This window comes from Tamandua tetradactyla, chromosome 6, assembly GCF_023851605.1.
Source record: "Tamandua tetradactyla isolate mTamTet1 chromosome 6, mTamTet1.pri, whole genome shotgun sequence".
NCBI classification, from domain to species: domain Eukaryota; kingdom Metazoa; phylum Chordata; class Mammalia; order Pilosa; family Myrmecophagidae; genus Tamandua; species Tamandua tetradactyla.
Window position 1 is genome coordinate 65,964,742 of NC_135332.1, and position 26,177 is coordinate 65,990,918.

At 35.2% G+C, this 26,177-nt stretch overlaps 1 protein-coding gene across 2 annotated transcripts in view; it reads left to right on the top strand.

Annotated features, from left to right (window-relative positions):
- MAP2K4 (mitogen-activated protein kinase kinase 4) overlaps positions 1-26,177 on the top strand; it is a 168,483-nt gene that overhangs the window by 100,526 nt on the left and 41,780 nt on the right. For both annotated transcript variants that reach the window (XM_077166020.1, XM_077166019.1), the window contains 3 exons: positions 13,536-13,655; positions 16,307-16,358; positions 22,583-22,710. In XM_077166020.1, coding sequence (XP_077022135.1) covers positions 13,536-13,655; positions 16,307-16,358; positions 22,583-22,710 — 300 coding nt within the window. The remainder of the gene's footprint in view (positions 1-13,535; positions 13,656-16,306; positions 16,359-22,582; positions 22,711-26,177) is intronic.

Consider the following 26,177-nt stretch of genomic DNA (forward strand, 5'->3'; position numbering starts at 1 on the left):
CTTCAAGAGTGTTTTTTTTTTTTGAGAGAAAAAGGTTTTAGTTTGATACAGCACAACTAATCAGTTTTTTTCTTTTATGGATCATACTTCTGGTGTTGTACCTAAGAAATCATTGCCTAGTCAGAGGCCACTGAGATGTTCTCTCATAATTTTTTTCTAGCAGTTTTATAGTTTTAAATTTTATATTTGTATCTTGGATGCATTTTAGATTAAGTTTTGAATATGATGAGAGGTATGGATTTTTTTTTCTGATTTTAAACTTTTTCATTTTGAAATACTTTCATAACTTATTGGAAGTTAGAGAAATAATATAAAACCTCAAATAGGGAACTCTAAAAACTCCCCACTCCTACCAGATACCCAAATCCAGCAATTTTAGCATTTTGTCACATTTATATCATCTACTCTATCTCTCTATCAATCTGTTAATCCGTTTATCCATCCTTTTATCTGCCTATCAGTCTGTCATTCTATTTAGAACACCTGAATATAAGTTGTATACATCATGCATGTTGAACACTTTATATTGCCGTGTACATTTCCTAAGAACAAGGATACTCATTTATGAATATACCTAAATCGCAGTTAAAATCAAGTTCAAGAAATGTAATGTACTTCCAAGAAGACAGTGGAGTAGGGTGGGCTGACTTCACCAAAGCTTTGTGAAACAAGAAGAAAAGAATGAAAAATAAAATAAAATAAATAAACTACTAGTATCGCAGTTGAAGTGGAGAAAGTGGGACAGAAAGAGCAGAGTGAATGTCCTCAGTCGTGAACCCCCCAGGGGTGGGCAGTACATGGGGGAGCCCAGGTCCTGAGGCAGTGGTGCACTCTGCACCAGTCTGATACTGTAGCATGCTTGGGAGGTCTTCCTCACAGCTCTGCAGCCAGGTATTCCTGCAGGGTGTCTGGAGGGCTAATGATTTGCTTCCCATGTGCACAGGGATGATTGGGTTGGTGCACAGTGCCTGCTCCCCACCCCTGAGTTGGGGCACTGTGGGTGGCTGCTTTTGTTAGAGACCATGCCTCCTCCCCAAATGAGAAGGGGATTACGCAGAATGGAGCTTTTCTGATGTCTGGCCAGTGGGGGAAGCTCATGAGGGCCTAGTTCCATTCCCTTTTATCCACAGAGGTCTGGGAATCTCAGTTGTGCAAGGATGGAGAGGCAGGCTGAGGAGGCCAACTGAGCTTTGCGCTGCCATCTTCTTCTTTTTATGTGTGTGTGTATGGGCCAGGAGCCAAACCCAGGTCTTCCAGATGACAGGCAGGCTTTCTGCCACTGAACCACCTATGCACCCTTTTCTCCCTAGTTTTTAATAGGCTGTCAAGTATTTTTTTTTCTTTTCCTTTTTTTTCTTTTTTCTAGTGCATGCTCCAGGAGTAGAACCTGGGTCTCCTTCATAATAGGCGTGCTTTCTACTACTGAACCACCTGTGTACCTTTTTAAGTCTAGTTTTTAATAGACCCTCACGGATTTTTTTTTTTTTTTTCCTTTTTCCTGTCCATGGGTCGGGAATCGAACATGTCTCTGGCTGACTGACAGGCATTCTGCCACTGAACCACCTTTGCGTCTTTTCTGCCTAGCTTTTAATAGATGCCTAAATAGAATTAGACTCCCTACATGAGATTGGAGCCGTAGTTTGCTGGGGAGCTACAGACAAATCAAGTACAAACAGGAACCTTCCAGTTTAGTTGAACACTATGAGTACATGGAATCTTGAATAGGGTGTGAGATCTTGTTGGTTTGTCTGGGTTAATGTGTATATATCCCAGTGTCATTTAGGCAGTGAATAAAGTAGTATTTGTATATTCTTGCAAGCAGTAGGGACAAACAAATCAATAGGCTGAGCCCTCGATCTTGGGGTTCACCTGATGAAACTTATTTCTGCAAAGTATAGGCTAAGCCTACTTAAAATTAGTCCTTAGTCACCCCCAGAGTACCTCTTTTGTTGCTCAGGTGTGGTCTCTCTCTCTAAGTCAACTCAGCAGGTGAACTCACTGCCCTTCCTTCTACATGGGACATGAATCCCAGGGGTGTAACTCTCCTGGGCAATGTGGGGCAGAACTCCTGGGATGAGCCAGGACTGAGCATCACGGGATTGAGAAAACCTTCTTGACCAAAAGGGGGAAGAGAAAAATGAGACAAAGTAAGATTTTAGTGGCTAAGAGATTTCAAACAGAGTTGAGAGATTTCCTGGAGCTTATTCTTATATGCATTAAATAGATATCCCTTTTTAGTTTATGGTGTATTGGAGTGGCTGGAGGGAAGTACCAGAAACTGTTGAGCTGTATTCCAGTAGCCTTGATTCTTGAAGATTCTTAAAGATGATTGTATAAAGATATAACTTTTACAATGTGACTGTGGGGTTGTGAAAACCTTGTATCTGTTACAACTTTTATCCAAGTTATGGATGGATGAGTAAAAACAAATATGAATAAAGAATAAATAAATAATAGTGGGAACAAAGGGTAAAATAAATTGGGTAGATGGAAATTCTAGTGGTCAATGAGAGGGATTGGTAAGGGATATGGTATGCATGAGCTTTTTTTTTTTTTTTTTTCCTTTTTATTTCTTTTTCTGGAGTGCTACAAATGTTCTAAAAAATGATTATGGTGAGGAATATACCACTGTGTGATATTGTGAGCCACTGATTGTACCCCATGTATGGAATGTGTGTGTGTAAAGATTTATCAACAAAAAAGTTTTTAAAAAAAAGCGGGGTGGGGGGACCTTCAACACAAACCCAAGTAAATACAAGACTTTAGAGAAGTAAAGGAAACCAGCTTGCAGAATACTTACTAAGATAAGCAAATACCCCAAATGCAACAGAAAATCATAAAGCAAGTACAGATCCAGCAGAAATGGTCCAGCTAAATGACAAAATCAAAACACCAGAGGGGACACCCAATATGGGACAACTACTTAAGGATATTTACAAAGAATTTCAAGAAGGCATTAGAAAGGCATAAAGAAGAATTGGAAAGATTAAACAGAAAAGTAACAGATCTCATGGATGAAAGATACTGGAGACCAAATCAGAAATAAACTAGATAAACATGATAGCTGACTCAAAGAAGTGGAAGGAAGAATAAGTGAGTTAGGAAACAGAATTGAATTAGACTGCACATAAGAACAAATGGCAAAAAATTTGGCAAAAATGGAACTGGATCTCAGGGAAATGATGGATAACAAAAAACACAAATATAAGAACCAGTGTCCCAGAAGGAGAAGAGAAGAGTAAAGGGTTGGGAAGATTAGTTGAAGAGAAAATCAGAGAAAACTTCCTGACATTTATAAAGGACATAAAAATGCAAAGCAAAGAGACCCAACATGCCTGAAATAGAATACATCCAAATAGGGCTACTCCAAGACACATGCTAATAAGACTGTCAATTGTTTGAAGAGCAACAGAAAGTCCTGAGAGCAGCATGAGAAAAGTGATCCACTACATACGAGGGAAATCACGTTAAGACTGACTTTGGACTACTCAACAAACAGCATGGAGGGGAGAAGGCAGTGGTATGACGTATTTAAGATCCTGAACAAGAAAGGCTCCCAGCCAAGAGTTTTTTATCCAGCCAAGTTCTCCTTCAAAATTGAGGGAGAAATTAAAATTTTCTAAGACAAAGAATGAGAGAACTAATCAATAAGAGACCTGCCCTACAAGAATTACTAAAGGGAGTTCTGTTGGCTCAAAAAGCAAAGAAAGACAGTAAAAAGAGGTCTGGAGGAAGGGACAGAATTGAAGAGTACCAGTAGGGGTAATTTAAAGACTAAAAAGAGAGAAAGGGAAAAAGAATATATAGATCTGATAAATAAAAACGAAAGGATTAGGTGATAGATTCAAGAACTATTACAGTAATAATTTTGAACATTAATGGACTGAACTCACAAATTAGAAGATGCAGATTGGCAGGCTGGATTAAGAAATATGATCCATCTAAATGCTGTTTACAAGAGACATATCTTAGACTGAAGGATACAAATAGATTAAAAGTGAAGGGATGGAAAAAGATGTTCTATGAAAGCTGTAATCAAAAGAAAGCAGAAGTAGCTATACTTTGTCAGATAAAATAGGGTTTAAATGTAAAGACATCATAAGAGACAAAGAGGTACACTATATGTAATTATAAAAGGGACAATTTACCAAAAAGAAATAACAATTATAAATGTTTATGCTCCCCATCAAGAAGCACCAAAGTACACAAGGCAAACATTGGAAAAACTGAAGGGAGCTATAGACATTTCAACAGTAATAGTGGGAGATTCATACACCATGCTCCTCTATAGACAGAGCAACCAGGTAGAGGATCACCAAGGAAATAGAGAACTTAAACAATGTGATAAATGAATTAGATCTAATAGACATGTATAGATTGTTACACCCCAGAACACCAGGATATACATTTTTCTCCAATGCTCATGGAACATTCTCCAGGATAGATCATATGCTGAGACCCAAAATGAGTCTATAAATTTAGTAAGATTGAAATTATCCAAAGCACTTTCTCTGACCACAATGGAAAGAAGCTGGAAATTATCAACCACTAAAGAACCAGAACCTCTACAACTATATGGAGATTAAACAACACACTCTTAAATCAGTGGGTCAAAGAAGAAATTGCTAGAGAAATTGCTAAATATCTAGAGACAAATGAAATTGAGGATGCAACATATCACAACCTGTGGGGTGCGACAAAGGCAGTGCTGAGAGGGAAATTCATTGCCCTAAATGGCCACATTAAAAAGAGAAGAACAAGGAAAAATCGAGGACTTAACTGCTCACCTGGAGAAATTAAGAGAAAGAACACCAAACTAACCCCAAAGCCAATAAGTGAAGAGAAGTAACAAAGATTAAAACAAAAAAATGAACTGGAGAACAAAAAGACAATAGAAAGTATCAACAAAACCAAAAGTTGGTTCTATGAGAAAGTCAATAAAACTGATGAACCCCTAGCTAGACTGACAAAGAAAATAAATGGGGATGCAAATAAAATCAGAAATGAGAGGGGTGTCGTTACCATGAATCCAGAAGAAATTTTAAAAAAATCATAAGAGGATACTATGAACAGCTATACACCCAACTAACTAGACAATGTAGATAAAATCAACAAATTCGAACACATGAATTACCTATATTGACTTGAGAAGTAATAGAAGATCTCAGCAAACCAATTACAAGTAACAAAGTTCAATCAATCATCTAAAAACTTTCTACAAAGAAAAGCCCAGGACCAGAGGGCTTCACAGGGGAATTTTATCAAACATTCCAAACAGAACTAACTCCAATCCTGTTCAAACTCTTCCAAAAAAAAAAAAACTGATGAAAAAGGAATGCTACCTAACTCATTTTAGGAAGCCAGCATTACTATAATACCAAAACCGGATAAAGACACTACAAGAAAGAAAAAATATAAAGCAATGTCCCTAATGAACATAGATGCAAAAATTCTCAACAAAATACTAGCAAATGGAATCTAACAGCATCACCATTATATATATAATATCTCACCATCATATATCATGACCAAGTTGGTTTTATACCAGGAATTCAAGGGTGGTTCAACATAAGAGAATCAATGAATGCAATACAGTACATTAACAAATCAAAAGGGAAAAATCACATAATCATATTGATTGATTTCAAAAAAGCATTCTATTACATCCTTTTCTGATAAAAACACTTCAAAAGCTAGGAATTGAAGGTCAGTTTCTCAGTATCATAAAGTACAAATGGAAAACCCATCTCTAGCACATATTTAATGTGAGAGATTGAAAGCATTCCCCCTAAGATCAGAAATGAGGCAAGGTTGCCCACTGTCACCACTGTTATTCAACATTGTACTCAGGTCCTTGCTAAAGTGACGTGGGTTTGAAAATCTTGTGTACCCCAGAAAAGCCACATTCTCTTAATCCTCATTCAATGTTGTTTGGAGGGAACCGTTAGATTAGATCATTTCCGTGGAGACATAGTCTCTTAATTGTGGTTGTGATCTTTTGATTAGATGGAATTATGACTCCATCCATTTAAGGTGTACCTTAATTAGTTTACTGGAGTCTGTTAAAAGGGGAGACATTTTGGAGAGTGTTCAGAGCCAATATGAGACCCAGATATTTGGAGATGCAGAAAGAAAACACCCCAGGAAAGCTGTTTGAAACCAGAAGCCAAAGGACCAGCAGACACCAGCCGCATGCCTTCACAGCTGACAGAGGTGTTCTGGACCATCAGCCTTTCTTGATTCAGGGTATCTTTCCCTGGATGACTTAATTTGGACATTTTTATAGCCTTAGAACTGTAAGCTGATGACTTAATATATTACCTTTTAAAAGCCACTTCATTTCTGGTATACTGGATTTCTGGCAGCACTAGAAAACCAAAACAAGCAGTTAGGCAGGAGAAAGAAATAAAAGGAATCCAAATAGGAAAGGAAGAAGTTAACATTTCATTATTTGCAGATGACATGATCCTGTACTGGAAAATGCCGAGAAATCTATGTCAAAGCTCCTTGAGCTAATAAACAAATTTAGCCAAGTGGCAGAATACAAAATTAATGTGCAAAAATCAACGATATTTTTATACACAAGTAATAACCTAACTGAGGAGACAAGGAAAAAAATATTCAAAATAGTAATCAAAATAATCAAATATCTAGGAATAAGCTTAACGACAAAACATTGCTAAAATAAATCAAAGAAGACTTAAATATATGAAAAAACATTCCATGCTCATGGATAGGAAGGTTGAGTGTTATTATGATGTCAGTCCTACTGATTTATGGTGTGATTCAAATAAAAATTCCAACAATCTACTTTGAGGACTTGGAAAAGCTAGTTATCAAATCTTTTTGGAAGGGAAAGATACCTCAAATAGCTAAAGGTATCCTACAAAAGAAAAGCAAAGTGGAAAGACTAATACTTCCTGACTTTAAGGCTAACTATATAGCCACAGTGGTCAAAACAGCATGGTACTGGTACAGTGACAGAAGTATTGACCAATGAGATAAAATTGAGAGTGTGGAGATAGATCACCACATCTGCCATCAATTGATCTTTGACAGGGCCCTCAAATCCAACTAGGACAGAATAGTCTTTTCATTAAATGGACATGAAAAAACTGGACATCAGTAGTGAATAGAATGAAAGAGGACTCCTACCTTACACCCTATAGAAAAATCTTAATTCAAAATGCATCAAAGACCTAAATATAAGAGCCAGTACCATAAAACTCCTAGAAGAAAATATATGGAAACATCTTCCAAACCTAGTAATAGGTGATAGTTTCTTAAACTTTACACTCAAAGCAACGAAGGAAAAAATAGATAAATGGAAACCCCTTTAAATTCATAGTTTCTGTGCCCTCAAAGGACTTTATCAAAAAGGTGAAGAGACAGCCAACTTAGTGGGAGAAAACATTTGGAAACCACATATCTGTTAAGCACTTGATATCCTGTGTACGTAAAGAAATTACACAAGTCAATAACAATAGAGGAAATGATCCAGTTATAAAATGGGGAAAGTATATGAACAGACACTTTTTTTGCGGAGTGTAAATACAGACAGCTAAAAAGCACATGACGAGATGCTATCTTCATCAGCTCTCTGGGAAATGCAATTAAGATAACAGTGAGATAGTACCTCATACCTATAAGAATGGGTGCTATTAAACAAACAGAAAATTACAGATGTTGGTGAGGATGTGAAGGAATTGGAACACTTATGTACTGCTGGCGAGAATGTGTAATGGTACAGCCATTGTAGAAAACACTTTTGCGATTCCTTAGAAAACTAAATATCGAGTAGCCCTATGACCTGGCAGTACCAGTACTCAGAATATACCCAGAAGAGCTGAATACTTTGACACAAACAGACTTTGACACACTGATGTTCACAGCACTTTATTCACACTTACCAAAAGATGGAAACAATCCAGATGCCCATCAACAGGCGAGTGGACAAAATGTGGCATATACATACAATGGAATATTATGCAGAGTAAGATGAAATGAGGTCCCAAAGCATATGGCAACATGGGTGAACCTTGAAGACATAATATTGAGTGAGTAAGTCAGACACACAAGGATAGGTGCTGTATGATTTTACTGTTATGACTCATAAAGGTGAGCTCATAGGCTTACACTTTAGAATGTAAAGGAACTAGAGGTACATAGAAGCTCAATATGGGGAAAGGTTACCCATAGGGTGGAACTTAAATATAAAGGAATGGGTACAGAGATGGTAGCCAGTTTGTGGGAATATACGTAACATTGCCATGTTCAAGGTCAATATGATTGAAATGGGATATATGGTGCGATGTATTGCACCGATTAACTCTACAATTATAAATTCTCATGTGAACAACTTGAAAGGTTTGCTCTTGTATATAGAGTCAGTAATAGAGGCGTATAGAAGGAAAACCAAAATTGCATACTATAGCCTGTATTTAACAGGAAGATAGCAACAGTACCCCAGCAATACCAGGGGTGAATAGTTGTGCGTGGGTGGTGGGTGGGAGGGACAAGATTAGGGCACGTTTTGATTTGATTTTGGGTGAGGCTGCGTTTATCAGTTCCTTGTCTCTTTGGACCAATGAAAATTGTCTAAAATTGAGAGTGCTTCTGATTGTACAACCAAGTGAGGATACTGTAAGACATGGTTTGTTTATTTTGGACATTATCCATGGTGCCCAGTGGATGGAGCGGGCCCAAGGGTAGAATGACTGAAAAGCCAAAGGTGAACTGTGATAGATGATAGATAGATAGATAGATAGATAGATAGATAGATAGATAGATAGATAGATAGATAAATGGTGGAATATTGTGCAGATACAAAAGGGAATGACATTGTGAGGCACACAACAAACTGAATGAACCTTGGGGACAATGTGTTCTGCAAAAATAAGCCAGAAACAAAAGAACGAACTTGTCATGGTCTCTTTTGGAAAATACTTATAAGAGGATTGAAGCCTAGATGGTATGCTCTTATAGTAGCCATGCTTAGTCCGAAATTGTAAGTGTCTAGATTCTGAGGCATTGAGCTATATGTGTCTCAGCTTGTTTTGCCCTGGAACATTGAGAACTTCTGTTGACGCCTAAAGCTCGTAAATGGAGTTCGGCAACCCTGAAAGTTAGCATTGCTACATATAATAACAGTTAAAGTAACTGAAAAAGAGATCAGGTTTTAATTAGAGATAAAAATGCAGCCGATCTGTTGGGGACTAAGGTAAATTATAATACAGAGAAAAACATGATAGTGTGTGTACTCTAGAGCTTCACCTACTTTATGATGCATGAGACCAAAGGCACAGAGAGTTTTATTGTGTCTAGAACCTAAATTTTTGGTAACACACTGTCTAAATCAACCTTATCTGGATAGCTCATTTAAACAACCCAAATACATGGAGCCCAGAATGGGAATGAGGCCTTGTAATTCTGTGCATCTCAGACCGTGGTGAGCTGATAATTAAAAAGTAGTGGTAGAGTCCCTTGAGCGAACTCTAGAGAGACATATAGAGCTATTAAACTTTTCCATCCGTGAAACCCCTGGTACCCTCTCAGACATTTGGGAGTCCCAAGAATATAGCCCTTGATCTTTAATCTTGCCCTTATGAAACCTGTTTCTATAGTGGAAATTCTAAGACTACTTATAATGAAGCCTAAGAATTGCTTCCAGGAAAAATTAAACATTTTCATACCTTTCCCATGGTGGTTATACTCACTTAAATTCCCACCAGTAATATCTGAGAATTCCTATATTAGGAATCCTATTCAGATTCCATAATGGAGACTGTTAGTGGATTGTTGAGCTTGTGGTTTCCATTTTTAGGGTTGCCTCCTGGTACAAGATGTTCAGTTGTCATGTCCTTAAGTTATAAGAATGAAGAACAAAATGAGTTTTCCTGAAATTGTGTTTACATCTCCTTAGCTGTCCTTCTTACGTGGAAGACTGGGAAATGTAGTTTCTACTTTGACATGTTGTACATGAGAAAAAGGTGTGTTGTGTAGACCATAAGCTAAGCATGTATGCCACAGATCTCATTTTTCTTGCTATCACTAACATTTGGTTAATTAAACTTTTTATTTCTGGCTGTCATATGGGTTTGAAAATTGTATGTTCCTGATTACTGATGATATAGGAGATTCAGGTTCTCTACTTGTCTGTTTCTATCTCTTTGCCCTTACTGCGTTAAGTTTTGTCTTTTCCTAATTAATTAAGCATAGTACTTTATTATTCAGGGTACTAATGCTTTGTTTTTCTGCAATCAAGAAGGTATTTTGTCTTTTAATTTACGTTTTAAGTTTTTCATTTTTAAATAATTTTATTCGCACATCGTACTATACAACCTAGGTAAATAGAAATGCCTTTGCCACCATAGTCTATATGAAGACATTTCCTTTCTTCAGGGTGGCGTACTACCCTGAACGTGCCCGATCTCGTCTTATTTTTTAACTTTTGATTGACATCCTTCATCATGCAGAAGTTTTCATTATAATGCAGTTAAAAGTAGGAAGTCCTATCCCTTGTTTTTTTGTTGTTTTTATGTCTTTCTTTGGGGAAAAGTTTTTTTTTTTCTTTCCCTTAAGACATAAAGGACTCTTACGTAAATTTTAAACTTGCTTTTCTTAGTTTTATCTTTAATCCATTTGAGAGTTTTATGTTTATATTTGTAAATGATTTGAGGTAAGGCTCTAATTTTACTTTTTTCTGTATGGAAGTCCAGCATTAATTGAACATTTTGTACTTTTCCAGTAATACGCTTAGCTATATGTATCATATATCATCTTTTCACATGTATATTGTCTTTTGAACCTGTTCTGTTCGTGCATTTACTTCTGTCTATCATTACACTGTTTTAATTGGGACAAGTTTATACAAAGTCTTTGTCAGTCCCCCTTCTTTAATTATGTTGTTTATTCTTGGCACTACTTTTCTATATAAATCTTAGGGTCAACCATATAGGTTCATTAACATTTGTTTAGAATTTAATTTACTTCGTGGGTTAATTTGGGAGAATTTGACATATTGATGATCTTCAGTCTTCATCTTCATAAACGTGTCCTGCCTCTCCATTTGATCAGGTTGTTGTTAGTGTTTTAGTAACATTTTATACTTGCTTTCATAAAGGTTCTCCATATTTTGCTGCATATACTCCTCGGTACCTTTTGTTTTTTTTTTTCTATTTTGAATGGTGACTTTTTAAACATTTAATTTTCTGTGGGGTATTTAAAAATGTTACTGGTTTAATCTGAATTTTGTATGTAGAAGCCTTTCCTGTATGTTGAGCTTCATAGTTCAGTTTTTCATCATCTTCCATCTTTTCTTCAGTAAGCCCATATACAGTAAGTAATTTACTCTTTCATGTTTTAGACATGTGGTCCTCCTATCTTTTACTTGAACACTTTTGCTACGTTCTGAGAAAGTTCAAAGCCATTCCATTGTTTATGCAGCTCATTGCCATTGTCTGTTTTCAGTTATGGCCAAAAGGGACTGTCAGAGGAGATATGAAGTGTATATCAGGTCATATGCCTTAGAAACAAATAAAACTTCCACCTCCCTATCCTCAGTTCTCAGTTTTCTTCTTACCTTTAATCTCCCTGTTCCCATGTATGTCTTTCTCTTCTGGAAGCCTTCCTATTTTCTATCCATTCTCCTCCTAGTTAACTATAGTTTTAGCAAGTGCCAGGTACTTTATTTTGTGCTTCATATATATTAGTTCAATTGATTTTATCAATAGCCCATTGAAAATGGTGGGACATTCTCATTTCACAGATGAGGAATTGAGAAGCTCAAACTTGCATAATAGTAAGTAGGAGTCTGACAAGTCAGTCCTTTCTGATTCTAAAGTCAGTGATCTTTCCATTTTGATATAATACTAAGATAAAGTTCCTTCCTTAACTGATTTTCTAAATGGATGAGTTAAATTGTGTTATATTGTTCTCTAAGAGAACATTCTAGTAAATCTGAGATGGTGTCTTTAGATTTCAAAAAAAAAAAAAAATTCCTGAGTGTGTCTTGGGTGAGGATGGGTATTACTCAGTCTTATGAGAACCGTTCTCGAAGCGCACTCTTAAAAAGAAAGTCAGAGAAAAAAAAAGACAATAAAAATGTAAGTAAAAATGTCACTGTCCTAAATGTGCTTTCTAAATAAACATTCTGTGAATCCATGTAGCATCCTGAAACTTTTGAAAAATTCAGCAGATAGTCCTATTTTTAGAGTTGTATTACTCATCTCAGTGTTCATCAAAGCGTGTGTTTTCTTTCTGTATAAGTTAATTATACTTGCACTGTAGGAGTTAATAGGAGAAAAGAGGTGGGGAAATTGGGTTATAGTCATTGCTTTGTATTTACTAGCTGTGCTGTTCTGTGTAGACCATCATCCCTTGACAGGCATTAATCTCTTATATAAATGATCTAGGTCAGACAGAAGGGGTAAGCAGTTAGTGAGTAGAAAATCTCCAAGAATACAGTCGGAACCATAAATCAGTAACATCATATAAAATCCTTTAAGATAATTTTTGGTCATCATAAAAAGTGATAGCTATTTGTACCTGTACATGCTTTATAGAATTATAATTATGCTATCTGCATTTAGTCTGTGTTTTCCACCAAATATATTGAATACCTCTCATAAACTGTATAGTTTTCCAAATCATTTAATTTTAGATTTCTAGCCAATAATGTACCATTCCCTTTTGTGAGGTTTTTCTGTGGTTTCTACTTTTTTGTTATTGCCTGTTTTGTTTTTCTTTTTATATTTTATGGAATATTTGTTAGATTTCCAGTGATGGGAGGATTGTCAAAGGGTATAAACATTTATTTCTCTCATTTTACTGTCAGATTGTTTCAGTTGTTTCAAACAGGTTTAAAACTGCTGTCAGCAGTTTTGAATTACATCTAGTATTCATTCAAGAAATACTTATTGAAGCTCTGTCCTGGTGGCACTTACATCCTAGTAGAGAAGAAAGGTGACAAATATAATAAATAAGGAAATTATGTTTTAGAAGACAATAAAGGCTGTACAGCGTAGAGCAGGGAGAGGAAGTGGTAAGAGTGGGATGCTTAGGCTAAGGTGAACTAGGGTTAAGGTAGGCCTTATTGAGAAGGTAGCCCTTGAGCAATGACTTGAATTAGTGGCCTTGCTATATATTTTTTTCTTATTTAGGAAGATTATATGCAAGATTACTGTAGTCTGTTTTCTTTGGTCGTGAGAATGAACAGCTTTCCACATATTTCATATTTTTATGTTCTGTTGTAACAGAATTTGAAATTTGTTTTAAAAAATAGCACACATTTTTCTATGTAACACTGTCCTTGTCCTTACAGTGAAGAGTGGGGAAATATGGCTTTAGCCTCTTAAGTTTGTGGTTAAATATGAGGAGAATTTTCTACTTTAATGAAGGATAAAAGATTATCACCAGTTTGAGGGAGAAAAAACGAGGGAGATTGCTTCCTCTCTAATTGCATTTTTATTTTATGTAGAGGCGAGGTTGTAATTAATGAGGATGTGTAAGAGTAACAGATATTTTTTATTTTGTAGGGTGACTGTTGGATCTGTATGGAACTCATGTCTACCTCGTTTGATAAGTTTTACAAATATGTATATAGTGTATTAGATGATGTTATTCCAGAAGAAATTTTAGGCAAAATCACTTTAGCAGTAAGTACCTATTTTTTTGTTATTTGTATTTCAAAATTATATTATTAAATTGTTCATTCTCTATATAATTATATAAAGATACTGTTGGGTTTTAAATTTACATATCTGAATCTCCTGCACAAAATGTTATTTAGATTCCAGGAAAACAATTTGTAATAGGAAAAGGAAGAGTTACTTCTCTGGGGTAGTTTATACAGTAAGTCAGAAATATATCAGAAGAGCACTTTCTAAAATATGATCTAGATAAAAACCGACACTGATAAATACTGTTATTTTCCTTCGAATCACAATGAATCATAACAGACTGTCCTGTAAACATGACTAGGAAAAAATTTTTTGTCCATTTTTTCCCCCCTAACTATATTTATATAGGTTATACTCGCATATTATCCCTATGTTAATAAAAAAGCAGCAGTCTCCTTGAATCATCTTAATTGATGCTCTTAGACAAAGTATATTTCCCATGGTTTAAGATTTGGGTTTTTCGTCTATAAACTATTTAAATTATTGACTAGCAGTTTTGGGTACCAGGGTTACTATTAATTTAATCAATTCACTTTCACCAGAGTACCAAAAAGAAAAGAGTCAATCTCTTGCATATGTGTTTGCTGTTTAAAAGTCAATTCATGATCACTTTCTTGCTTGCTTTAAACCTTTTATTTGATAAAGATTGCTTGCGAACTTTTTTTAAAGAATAAAATGCAATTTATTTTTTTTAATTTTAATTTTTTTATTGTGAAAAATAACATATACATTTCTTTTTAACAGGACAAAATTCATAAGGTTCTTGAGACTCCTATCATTCTGCACTAATGCTATTCCCGGAATTGTATTAGTTTATATATAAATTAAGTCTCACAGGAAGTTATAAAATAGATATTTTGGTTTCAGTAATTTCCTATCTCTTTCTTCCCTGCACCTTCATGTCCAGTACGCCACCAATCAATTGCCAGTTTATCCTGATTAATCATTAAAGGTTAACGTGACAGGTTATAAATAAAGACAACTTCTGAACTGTATTTTAGTTGTAAGAGGTGTGTTTGTTTAAAGGTTTCTAAGTTGAAATTTTAAAAAATGGATTAAGCTATAGTATGTACATAGAGGATTGCTATGAATACTAAATGTTGTTAATTACCATCTAAGATTCATAGATCTTAAATTAATATTAAAAGCACTTTTATCTCAGCTGCCATGCCAGAGACCTGGGTTCGATTCCCAGTGGCTGCCCATGCCAAAAAAAAAGCACTTTTAACTCATTTTGCCTAATTAATGCTTTCATTTAAATGTTTTATGAGCTAAATTTTAAGATAGATACTCTTTTGTATAATTTTATATAAGGAAGGTAGTTATACTAGAAATTGCATTGTTATCTAGATGGGTATATGAAAATTTTATAGAGATCAGTTTTAGCCACCTCCCTCTAGTAGTGCCAAACCCAGTATTGTCTTGGAACTTGTTACTATTCATAATATATATATAATGTAATAAATAGTGGGATAACAATAGTAGCTAATTTTATTTGTATCAGGCTAAGATCCTGCAATATTTAGTCTTCATAGCAGTCCTCTAGCACATACTGTAACCATCTTGTTACAGATCTGAAGCATGGAGAGGTTAAGAAATTCATATGCCTTGAAGGTAATATAGTGTAACTGGAAAATGATGTAAGCCCAGGTAGCCTGACCCTAGAGCCCAGTACCTCAACACAATACCACAAGGTGGCCTTGAAGTCAGAAGACACAGATAAAATTATTTTAACATATATTACAATATAATATATTTATCAGTAAATAATTTATTACATATTTGCCTGTTTCCCTATACACTGGTGACCACCCTATATTATATATTAACTGCAGGATTTAAAATTGCTTAGTATTGAATCAGATAATCTCTCTTTTTTCTTTTTCTTTTGCTAGTTAATAACCCATTGAGGACACAAGCAGAGCTAGATTTCTGAGTCCTTTGCTGTTGAAACATTATGACTGGGTGTGTCTTACATTCCTGATTCCCAGCAGCTTGATGGAGACTTGACTTGACTCTAATATAGCTATTGGTTGGCCTTTTGTTTAGTTCTTGTTTCGTTTGAGGCTGTGGAAATTTAATTCAAGCCACTGTTCCTCCCTTTCTGAAGAAAGCTTTAATTTCCTCATAATGAATAGTGTGATCAAGGCAACAGGATCAATTCTGGATTGATCAGTGATTTTGCCACAGTGACTGCTCATATACTTTGGCCCTGAAAAAATTACCTTAATGACTCAGCACCCAGTGAGGGTAAATGATTGTGAGGAACTGAGTCTTTGGAAAAACTTTTTAATTATTGTTGATAATGGAGCCTACCCATTTGTTCTCACTTGTGTTGAATATTTTTATTCTTGTAAAGTTTGGAGATACAAGAAACATTGTCTAACTTCTTAATGACATATTAAACAAATTATGTCACCATTTTTTTAAAAATGTCAAGAAACAGCATGAAAAGGCAAATAAATTTTTTTCAGTTACCATAAAACAAAGATGGACAACATACTGAAATATTAACCTTAAAATATGTACAAAGGGCTGAGTGGCTGAGTGGGATAGACTTAGGATAAACTGTTGTGCTGTTTGATTAAGTTGAAACTGTTTATCCCATCTCTCCTTTGTTTCGCTAGACTGTGAAAGCACTAAACCACTTAAAAGAAAACTTGAAAATCATTCACAGAGGTGGGTATGAATTGTTTTTTGTAGAAAAGAAATCAACTTTTTTCCTAATAGGAAAAAACTTAACTGAAAATTACAGTATCAGAGTATAAGCATTCCTAAAACTGAATTGCCATTTAAAAATGTTTGTATTTTTAACACAGAAATACTTTATGTACTCCAAAAGTTTAGGTTATACTGCAAGTTGTGTTACTCTTAGATGAAAAATAATTATTCATTTGCTTTATAGCTAATGTTCTCTGTGTATATAAATAAGGCGCACAGGTAGGTGATCCTGGGGCTATTCGTAGCAGACTTTGAGGGATAGTTTCCATGAGCATTTTAAAGGCATTTGTTTTTTATAGACTCTTTTCTGTAAATTGAGAGAATTCAGCGTGCAAATAAGTGTTGCACGTTGAAACTCTTCTGAGGCATATTCTGTTTGTGGACGTAGGATCTTAGCCACCTTAGGCACTAACCCAGATTTAAACATTTGGTGTTGATCTGTTGAAGACCAAATTTCAGAAGACGGTAATTCCTTAGCAATCTTTTTTTTTGTTAGACTGTCAGTTTCATCTTTAAAATAATTTCAAACTTACAGGAAAGTTGCAAAAATAGTACAAAATCCATACAGAGAACTCAACTCCCCCCCCCCATATCCAGATCCACCAATTTTGACAATGTGCCTCATTTACCATATCATTCTGTCTATCCATTTGTCTGTCTAATAGTTTTCCTAAAAATTTCAAAATAGGTTCTATACCTTGTGCTCCTTGAGCATATAATACATTGCTGTACATTTCCTAATAACAAGGATATGCAGTTATACAGGTATCAAGTTGGAAAACTTTAACATTGACATTGACATAAAGTTTACCGTTTGCATTCCAGTTTTTCATATGTTCCTATTATGTCCCTTTGAACCTTTTCTCCTCCTTTGCTAGATTCCATCCAAGATCATCTATTACACTTAATTGTCTCTTTAGTTGTTCTTTCTTTTCTTGTTTTAAATGTGTAAACATATATATATAGTATAAACTTTCTCATCTCAACCATCCCCAACTGTACCATTCAGTGGGATTAATCACATTCGCAATATTGTGGTACCTTCACCATCTTCCATTATGGAAACTTTCTGTCTCTCCAGACAGAAATTGTGCACTTGTTATGTATCAACTCTTCATTGCTGCTGCCCACTTTCATCCCCTTGCAATGTGTACTCTCATTTATATTTCTCTGAGCTTGCATATTCTCCTATATATATATATATTTTTTTAATGTAAATGGTGGGGCTTAAATTTAATATACTATTTCTATAACAATCTCATTTGCTATGATACCAACTTAAGTTCAGTAGTGTACACAAATTACATTCCTAAACACCTCCATCAACCCACCTTTATGTAGTTCTTTTCACAGCTTGCGTGTTTATACTTTATGGGTCCAAAACTATTGATTTATTATTACCTTTTATATATTTTATGTATCTAATACTGTAGGAAGTAAAAAGTGGAGTTACAAGCCAAAAACATAATAGTACCAGCATTTGTATTAATCTGTGTCAGACCCTCACAGGAAGGAGCTCTTTATTTTTTTTTATGTAGCTTTGATCTATTATATATTGTCATTTCCTTTCAGCCTGCAGAAATTTCTAGCATCTCTTGTAGGGCCAGTCTGGTGATGATGAACTCCCTCAGCTTTTGTTTATCTGGGAATGCCTCAATCTCCCTCATTTTTGAAAGATTGTTTTGCTGGATATAGAACTCATGGGTGGCGCTTTTTTGCTTCAGCACTTTAAATATATTATCCCATTGTCTTGCCACCGTAGCTGTCAATGAGAAATCAGCAATTAATCTTATTGAGCCTCTTTTGTATGTGACATGTTGCTTTTTTCTTGCAGCTTTTAGCATTCTCTCTATCTTGAGCATTTGATACACCATGGCATGGGTCTACTTGGGTTTATCCTGTTTGGAGTTTGTTGAGCATCTTGAATGTGTATATTCAGGTCTTTTATTAAACTGGGAAGTTTTTAGCCATTATTTCTTTGAATATTATTTCTGTTCCTTTCTTCTCTTTCTAGGACTCCCACAGTGTGCACATTGGTATGCCTAATGGTATCCCAAAGGTTCCTTAGGTTCTATTCACTTCATTCTTCCTCTTTTTGTTCCTTAGAGTGGATAATTTCAATTGTCTTCAAGTTTACTCATTTATTTCATTGAATCTTCAAATTCACTGGTTCTACTTCATCTATTCTTTCTTTTGCCAGCTCCAATTTGCTATTGAACCCCTCCCCTTCTAGGGAATTTTAGATTTCTGATATGGTGTTCTTCAGCTGTTTCATTCCTTTTCATCTCTCTCTATAAATACTCTCTTTGTGTTCATCTGCTGTTTTCCTGATTGCCATTAGTTCTTGTCCATGTTTCCTTTAGTTTCTCTGAGCATATTTAGGACCATTTTTTAAGTCTTTTTCTGGAATGTCCCAGGTCTGGTCTCTCTCATTGATGGTTTCTCATGCTTTAATTTTCTCCTTTGCTGGGGCCATAACTTCCTGTCTATTTGTTTTGTAACCCTTTGTTGAAACCTGGATATTTTGATATTTTAAAGTGTTACTATTAAAATTTAGACTCTTAATTATCTGTTTTTAGCTCCTATCCAGCTAATGCTATGACTGAGTTTTCTTTAAGTGCCAAGAGCCAACAACAACAATAAAAGTAAAAAAAGAAAACATCTTTTCCAGTGTTTGTGCATAAACCTATGGGAGTGCTCTCCTTCAGGGCTCATCCCTACAATGGGTTGCATGAGAAGAATTCCAGGACAGAGCATGGGGGCCTCCCTGATCCTTTCAGTGCGTATGTCTTGTCTGGGGCCATGTTGTGTGTAGCCCTAGGAATTCTCCCTTTTACATGGTTACAAATGTCCCCTCTCCTTTAAGATACAGTTTCTTCAAGGTTCTGAACACTGCAGGGTATATTCTGCAGCCTGCAATCTCCCCCCTCAGGTAGCATGACTTGACTGCTATCCCACAGCATCCTGTAAGGGTCTCTAAGCTGCCTTCTATATTCAGGGCAGGTTGTGGGATGGTGGGTCCCTCAGGCCACTCCAGAGAGACTAGCCAGGCATACATACCCTGGTATGTGCAGGAGTTTACTCTGTTCCCTCTGGAATGACACCTGGGATCCATACGGAAGTGTGGGCTTGTTCTGTGTCTAGATGGTGGGGGGTGGAGAGGGGCCAGATAGAGCACTGTGTGACCTCACTGCTTTTAACTAGCTAGGCTTTTTCTTGATCTAGTGCTTAAATTATTACTGTAGTTTTTAAACTGCTTCCTGGATCCCCTAGAAAGATATTCTGCCAGTTCTTGCTGGTTGTTCAAAGCTTTTTTTGGTTGACATAGTTCTTAAGTGTCTCACTCACAGCAGCTGCACCATTTTACACTCACACCAACAGTGTATGAAGGGTCCTATTTCCCTGCATTCTCACTAGGACTTATTTTTTTTTTTTTTTAATAATAGGCATTCTAGTGGGTATGGAGTGGTATCTTGTGGTTTGATTTGCATTTCTCTGATATCTTATGATGTTGAGTACCTTGTCATGTGTTTATTGGCCATTTGTATGTCTTCTTTGGAGAAATGTCTATTCAAGACCTTTGCCCATTTTTAAAATTGGATTGTTTTGTCTCTTTATTGTTGAATGTCTTGGGAATCTTGAATATAATTCAGCAAATAAATTAAACCTTGTCCTATTTATCATTGCTAGAGTCATAGTAGTGAGGGAGTGACTTTGAAGAAGCGCACAGTGTCACTACCCTCATTATATTTATAATGGACAAACTGAAGTTCCTGTGTGACAGTGCGTGTTTCATCCTGACAGTAAATGGGTTGGAAAGTAAAATGTCAAATTCAGAGAAGCAAGAACATTTAAATTATAAGAAACATAGTTTCTAGTGGTTAAAAAAACAAGTCATTCAGGTACTTACTGAAGTAATTTTAGTCTGTGGTTGAGATTGGGCCATTGAAATTAGTTAATCTTAAACATCATCAAGATATTTTGTTTAATTTTCCCCTTTCTTGTATGGAAGTCTGACTTAAAATTTGTTAAAAGTAACATTAGATAAGCTTCTTATTTTCTCTTTTTGTCTAAAATCATATAAGGTTAGGTCCCTAACCAAATTTTTGTTCCTCTTGTATCATCTTGTTTTTTCCCTCTTCTTTAGTTATGCTTTGAAATTACAAGTGTCACCTTGAAAGCATTTGAGAATTAGCTTAGGGATACTCACTATTCACACTAAAGTGCTGAGATACTTCCTGGGGTTGTATGTAAGAAAAAGTCTTTAGAAGTAGCTTTAGTTTTTCTATTACTAAAGAAAGTGATCAATTTCTAATTAGGTGTTTTGCATGTGTTTTTTGTTTTGTTTTGTTTTTGTTTTTCTGCTGGTAAGAGTGCTTTTGATGATAAGTAACAGAAAATCCTAACTGGCTTAAACCTCAGAGAAATTCATTATCTGTCTTAAGTTCAAAGATAGGCTTCCTTCTATGATTAGAACTCAAGTGCTCTTCTCTTGGCTTTGCCCTCCTCAATATGTTGGTTCCATCCTCAGGGCAATAACAGTTATAGCAGTTCCAAGTGTCACATCTAGATATGACAACCTTCTGAAGAAGAAAATGTGCAATAACAGTTATAGCAGTTCCAAGTGTCACATCTAGATATGACAACCTTCTGAAGAAGAAAATATCTTTTCCTTTGTAGCTGTCTTTAGGATCAGGGAAATTTTCCAGTATGCTTTAATATTTTCTCTTGTCTAATCCATCAGAATTGCCTCATGTCCTTACCTAAAATTGTCATGAGACTACCCTGATAAGCATAGACCAATAGGAGCCACTTTTTGAAGGTATGGATGGAGCCACAGAGAGCAGAGTGGATACCTCAACAAAATCCTGGTTCCATTAGAAAGGAGGGGTTAGCTAGAAATGATGTTTGATACGCAGTCTGCTCTGCCAGCAATGGTAAGGCCTCTTTTCTGGATTTTTTGGTAGGTCACATTCTGCATTAACTACATTGTTTTCTGTATCTTATGTTTATAAATCTTTTTATTCATTGAGCCATGAGACTGACAATGAAATGGATGGAAGGTTTGATAGAGAATTAGTGGGCACTGGGGAGGAATTGACCAGGTAGCTGGTTGTCATGTTCTAGTAGTGACTTGATTGTTAGGAAGGATGAGGTTTTAGGAGTGATAACCCAGGTGACAGTTTGGCTGCGAGGGGAATATAAGACTTGGAGAACCAAATTAAGGCTCTTGGTTTTTCTCAACTTGAAGGAAAGTACACCTGCTTTGAGAGTGGTAGAGAAGAATCTGGCTTCTCAAGGAATTGAAGAATAGTTTTGGTTGGGAGAAATTTGAAGTTGTCTAAAACCAGGAAAATCTCTCAGTGAGAAATAATTAAATGGCTGTATTTATTGAATACAAATGTTTATGTATGCACTAGATGTTTTAATCTTCACATTCCTATTTAGTAGGAATTGTTATTTCTGTTTAGTAGTGAAGAAACTGGTTATTAAGAGAAATCAAGTAGCTTGCCACCATTTACATCGTGATTTTTAACCCTAGATTTTGAACCTTTGCTTCTCTGATTCCAGAAAACTAAGGTCTTGGCAGTACTGTAATGGATACTTTTAAAGTTTAGTTATGTTTCTACTTTAACTGAATTGTGAGTTTATCATTTGTATACTTTAATGTTGTAGCCTTTGTCACTTTTTGTAAAGTAGCTTGGTATACTTGGATAGATTAAATTCATATTTCTCATATTGTTTTGTATTAACTGTACTAAATTTGAAATAGTTTAATGAATACAAGCAGCTTGATGAAAATGCAATATTTTAGTTTTTATTCACAGACATTCAGAAAATTGTTTTTTTCTCATTTCCAATAAGAAAAGCATAGGAAAAAACATGTCTGTCTTATAAATATGGAGATTTTTAAGACAGAATCAACTTTTTCCCATACCTTCTGGATTGAGATGTTGCTAATAAAAATGACTTTTGCTTTGACAGTTCTAGTCATTAAAGTTACCTTTCAAACATGAATTACAATTGCATGTGTTAAATGAAGATGTTTTACTGCTTCTTAGATATCCAAGTTTAAAGGACACTTATGGAGCCTATGATTTTTCAGTGTTTTGGCTTAGTGTTTTAGAATCTCGCTCGTTTGGTTGGTTACTTTTATACTGAATGACCTCTATCTCTTGCAGATATCAAACCTTCCAATATTCTTCTGGACAGAAGTGGAAATATTAAACTCTGTGACTTCGGCATCAGTGGACAGCTTGTGGACTCCATTGCCAAGACAAGAGATGCTGGGTGTAGGCCATACATGGCAGTAAGTGAAAATTCTAAGCTTTCTTGCTCAGTAGTCACTACATAGAGAACCTGTGGCTGTTGATACTATACTTCTAAAGATTCTAACATTGGCCATGCAGTGTCACCATCCTGGAATGTTTTCCTCTCTCCTAGAGACCAAGAGCAAGTTCCAGCTTTCCCATAAAACTTAACAAAATTGTCCTATTGAATTCCCATGACATTCATCATCTTCTTTTTGGCACTTAGTATTTGTGGACTTCTCTGAGATTTTTTTTAGTATTATATTCAACCCATCTAATTAACCAGATAAATAAGTTCTCAGAAGTTTTCTTTGTGTTTCTAGCACCTTATTTTCTAACTTGATTGAAGTAGATAATCTGTACATGTTGAAAGTGTGTCCTAAGCCACTAATAATGCTGTTTCCAGTTATAGAAAATTGGGAGGGCCTCAGTTTGTACCAGAACTCCTTATGTCTTACAGAGTCTGAAGCTATGTTTTACTATTGTTAGTTCCTTCTTTAGGGGTGGATGAAGCACACTGAAAATTACAAGGGTAGTGATCTTTAATATTTCCCAATTGTCTTGCCCAGGGAGAAAGATCTACACTAGTCTCCCCTACATATCATACTCATCTTACTCCATCATATTTATATATATTCTTTCTACAGCCTGGAATTTATCTGTATTTAAATTTGAAATTTAGTGTCTATGTTTTAAACATTTTTCTAGCTGTTGGTATCTTCCTTTAATGTGTTCAAGGCTCTTTGGACTACCAGCACAATACTATAAATGGTGATAAATAAGATTTTACTGTTGTGTCCTGAGGCATTCCTGTAAGCAGTGTTTCTTCAGTCTTCATAGACCCCTTTAAACCAACTTTTTAAAAAGATCAGCTTAGAATTGAATAAAATTGTTCTCTCCTTTCATGTGTGTGAAACCAATGCTGTAAACAAATGGAAGAGCTGGAAAAATCATTGGTTATGTATTACAATTTCTTTAACTTGTTTAAAAGTAGACAGGCTGATACTACCCCAAAGTTCACACTTTGAAATTTTATTTTTGGCATCATTTGAATGCACATTTCATAGTAATTTCATACTTTGTCCTTTTATTTATCTATCTGTCTGTAAATAAAACAAGAAACTGTTTTATATATTTTATTTGTATATATTTTGTTGCCTGTTTATTCTCTGGTCAATGTGCTTTCCACTATTGACATATAAAAGAGTTGTTGCATTTTTCAGTACCCTTTTTTGTTTGGTTTTCTATTTTTACATAATTTTTCTGCGAAGGAAAATGTAACAGGGATACGTGTGTATGTGTTTTAAGGACTTTGTGGATGTTGGTCAGCAAGGCAGATTCTTGTAGCAGTTCAGAAGTTCTCGTATTTGCTGTGATAATTAGGGACGCATGGAACAACAAATGCCAAGAAACAATAATAATAAGAAAAAATTAGAGCATTTGGGAAATCACTTAATATGCATATTTAATAGTGATGCCTTGAGAATTAAATGGAAACTGTTGTCTATACTTTTAGAGCTTGTCTCAGTACTAAGATTGAATAAGATTAATAATAAATCAAATTTTAAAATGCTTTTTAAAAATGTAGTTATAGCCCAAATAGAATAGAATGTTTTTTCCTCTTAACCTTCTTCAGCTTTGGAGGAAGAAGGCTGATAATAAACTCTCTGCCTCTAGTTTTGAATGTACTGAACGAAGTTGCTGTCCATTCTAGTCTTCCACAGACTGTCAAGGAACAAGAATGTAATCAGCATTAATCTTAAAAGCCGTCAAGTCATTTTGGGACTTTCTTGATCTGTGAATGTGGCAGCATTTTTGAGAGGCAGAAATGTATCTTGTCTTTGTTATTTGACATTCATCATTTCTCCTTCAGATTTAGAATTATGATTACTTATTAGATTATTTAACAACAACCACAAAAAGTTAGTATACAATGAAGAGTTGAAACATAAATTTTTCCATAAACCAGTTATTAACACTTTGCCATTCTCTTCCTACTTCCCTCCTCCCCATATAGATATATGTATGTGGGTGGATATATTTGAGTGTGTGCTGAACCATTTGAAAGTAAAGTTGCAGACATCATGAATTTCATCCTGAACATTCCCAAGAAAAAAGAAGTCTTCTACATAACCACAGTATCATTACCACATCTAAAATAATTAAAACTTTTATAGTATCATATAATAGTTCATACTGAAATTTTCCAACTGCCCAAAAAAAGATGTATTTTTTTTCTGTCAATTCACGATCCCATCAAGATTACATATTGCTTTTAGTTGTTATATCTTCATTTTAATCTAAACTGGTTTAGACTGTTCTTTTCTTGTTTTCCATTACATTGACTTAAAAACCAACCATTTGAGAATCCACTTCTGAATTTGTCTGATTGTTTCCTCATGATTAGATTCAGACTAAAAATAATTTGGGCATGCACACTTCATTAATGTTGTATACTTTGTATTGAATCACATTAGGAGCACATAATATTATTGCATTATTTTTATGCTAATAAATGTGTAGTTTTTTTTTTTCAACAGTTGAAGGACTGTAAAAGAGAAATTTATTTCCTCAAATTTTTTTTCCTTTGTCAAAGAAAAAAAAATAGTTGATGATCTTTCATTTCCCTGGGATTTCCTTTTCTAGTACCTTCTTACCCTTTCCTTCTGTTGCCCTCCAGCATGAACCAACTCCTAAAATGTCAGTTGTTTCCTCATCTTTCAGTAATATTTTCTCATTTACATTTTCTCCTACATTATAAACACCTGGCCATATTAGTTGTCTTTTTTTAAAAACTTTATTTATTGTATAGTATAACATATATACAAAGTAAATAAATAAAGAAAAGCAATAGTTTTCAAAGCACTCTTCAACGAATGGTTACAGGACAGATCCCAGAGTTATTCATGGACTACCATATGATCTTCTCAGATTTTTCCTTCTATATCCTCTCAGATTTTTCCTTCTAGTTGCTTCAGAATATAGGAGGATAGAGGGCTTAAATACTTTTTTATCATCACAGTTGACTTTTTTTTTTCCTTTTTTGTGAGCAATAACATATATTCAGAAAAGCTGTAAATGTCAAAGCACAGCACCACAATTAGTTCTAGAATATATTTCAAACTTTGACATGGGTTACAGTTTCACAATTTTAGGTTTTTACTTCTATCTAAAAAAAAGAGATCTCAGTGTAATGATTCAGCATTCATATTCATTTGTAAAGTCCTATCTTCTATGTATAATTCCACCATCACCTTTGATCTTTCCATACCTCTCATTGGGGTTGTATGGGCTATGACAATTCTAAATGTTTTATATTGGAAGGGTCTGTCACTAATATGGGGTAGGAAGATGGAACTATCTGATGTTCTGGAGAGGCTGGGCTAGGTTTCAGGACTTATCTGGACCAGGGACCCATCTGAAGGCTGTAGGTTTCTGGCAAGTTACTCTAGTGCCTGGAACCCTT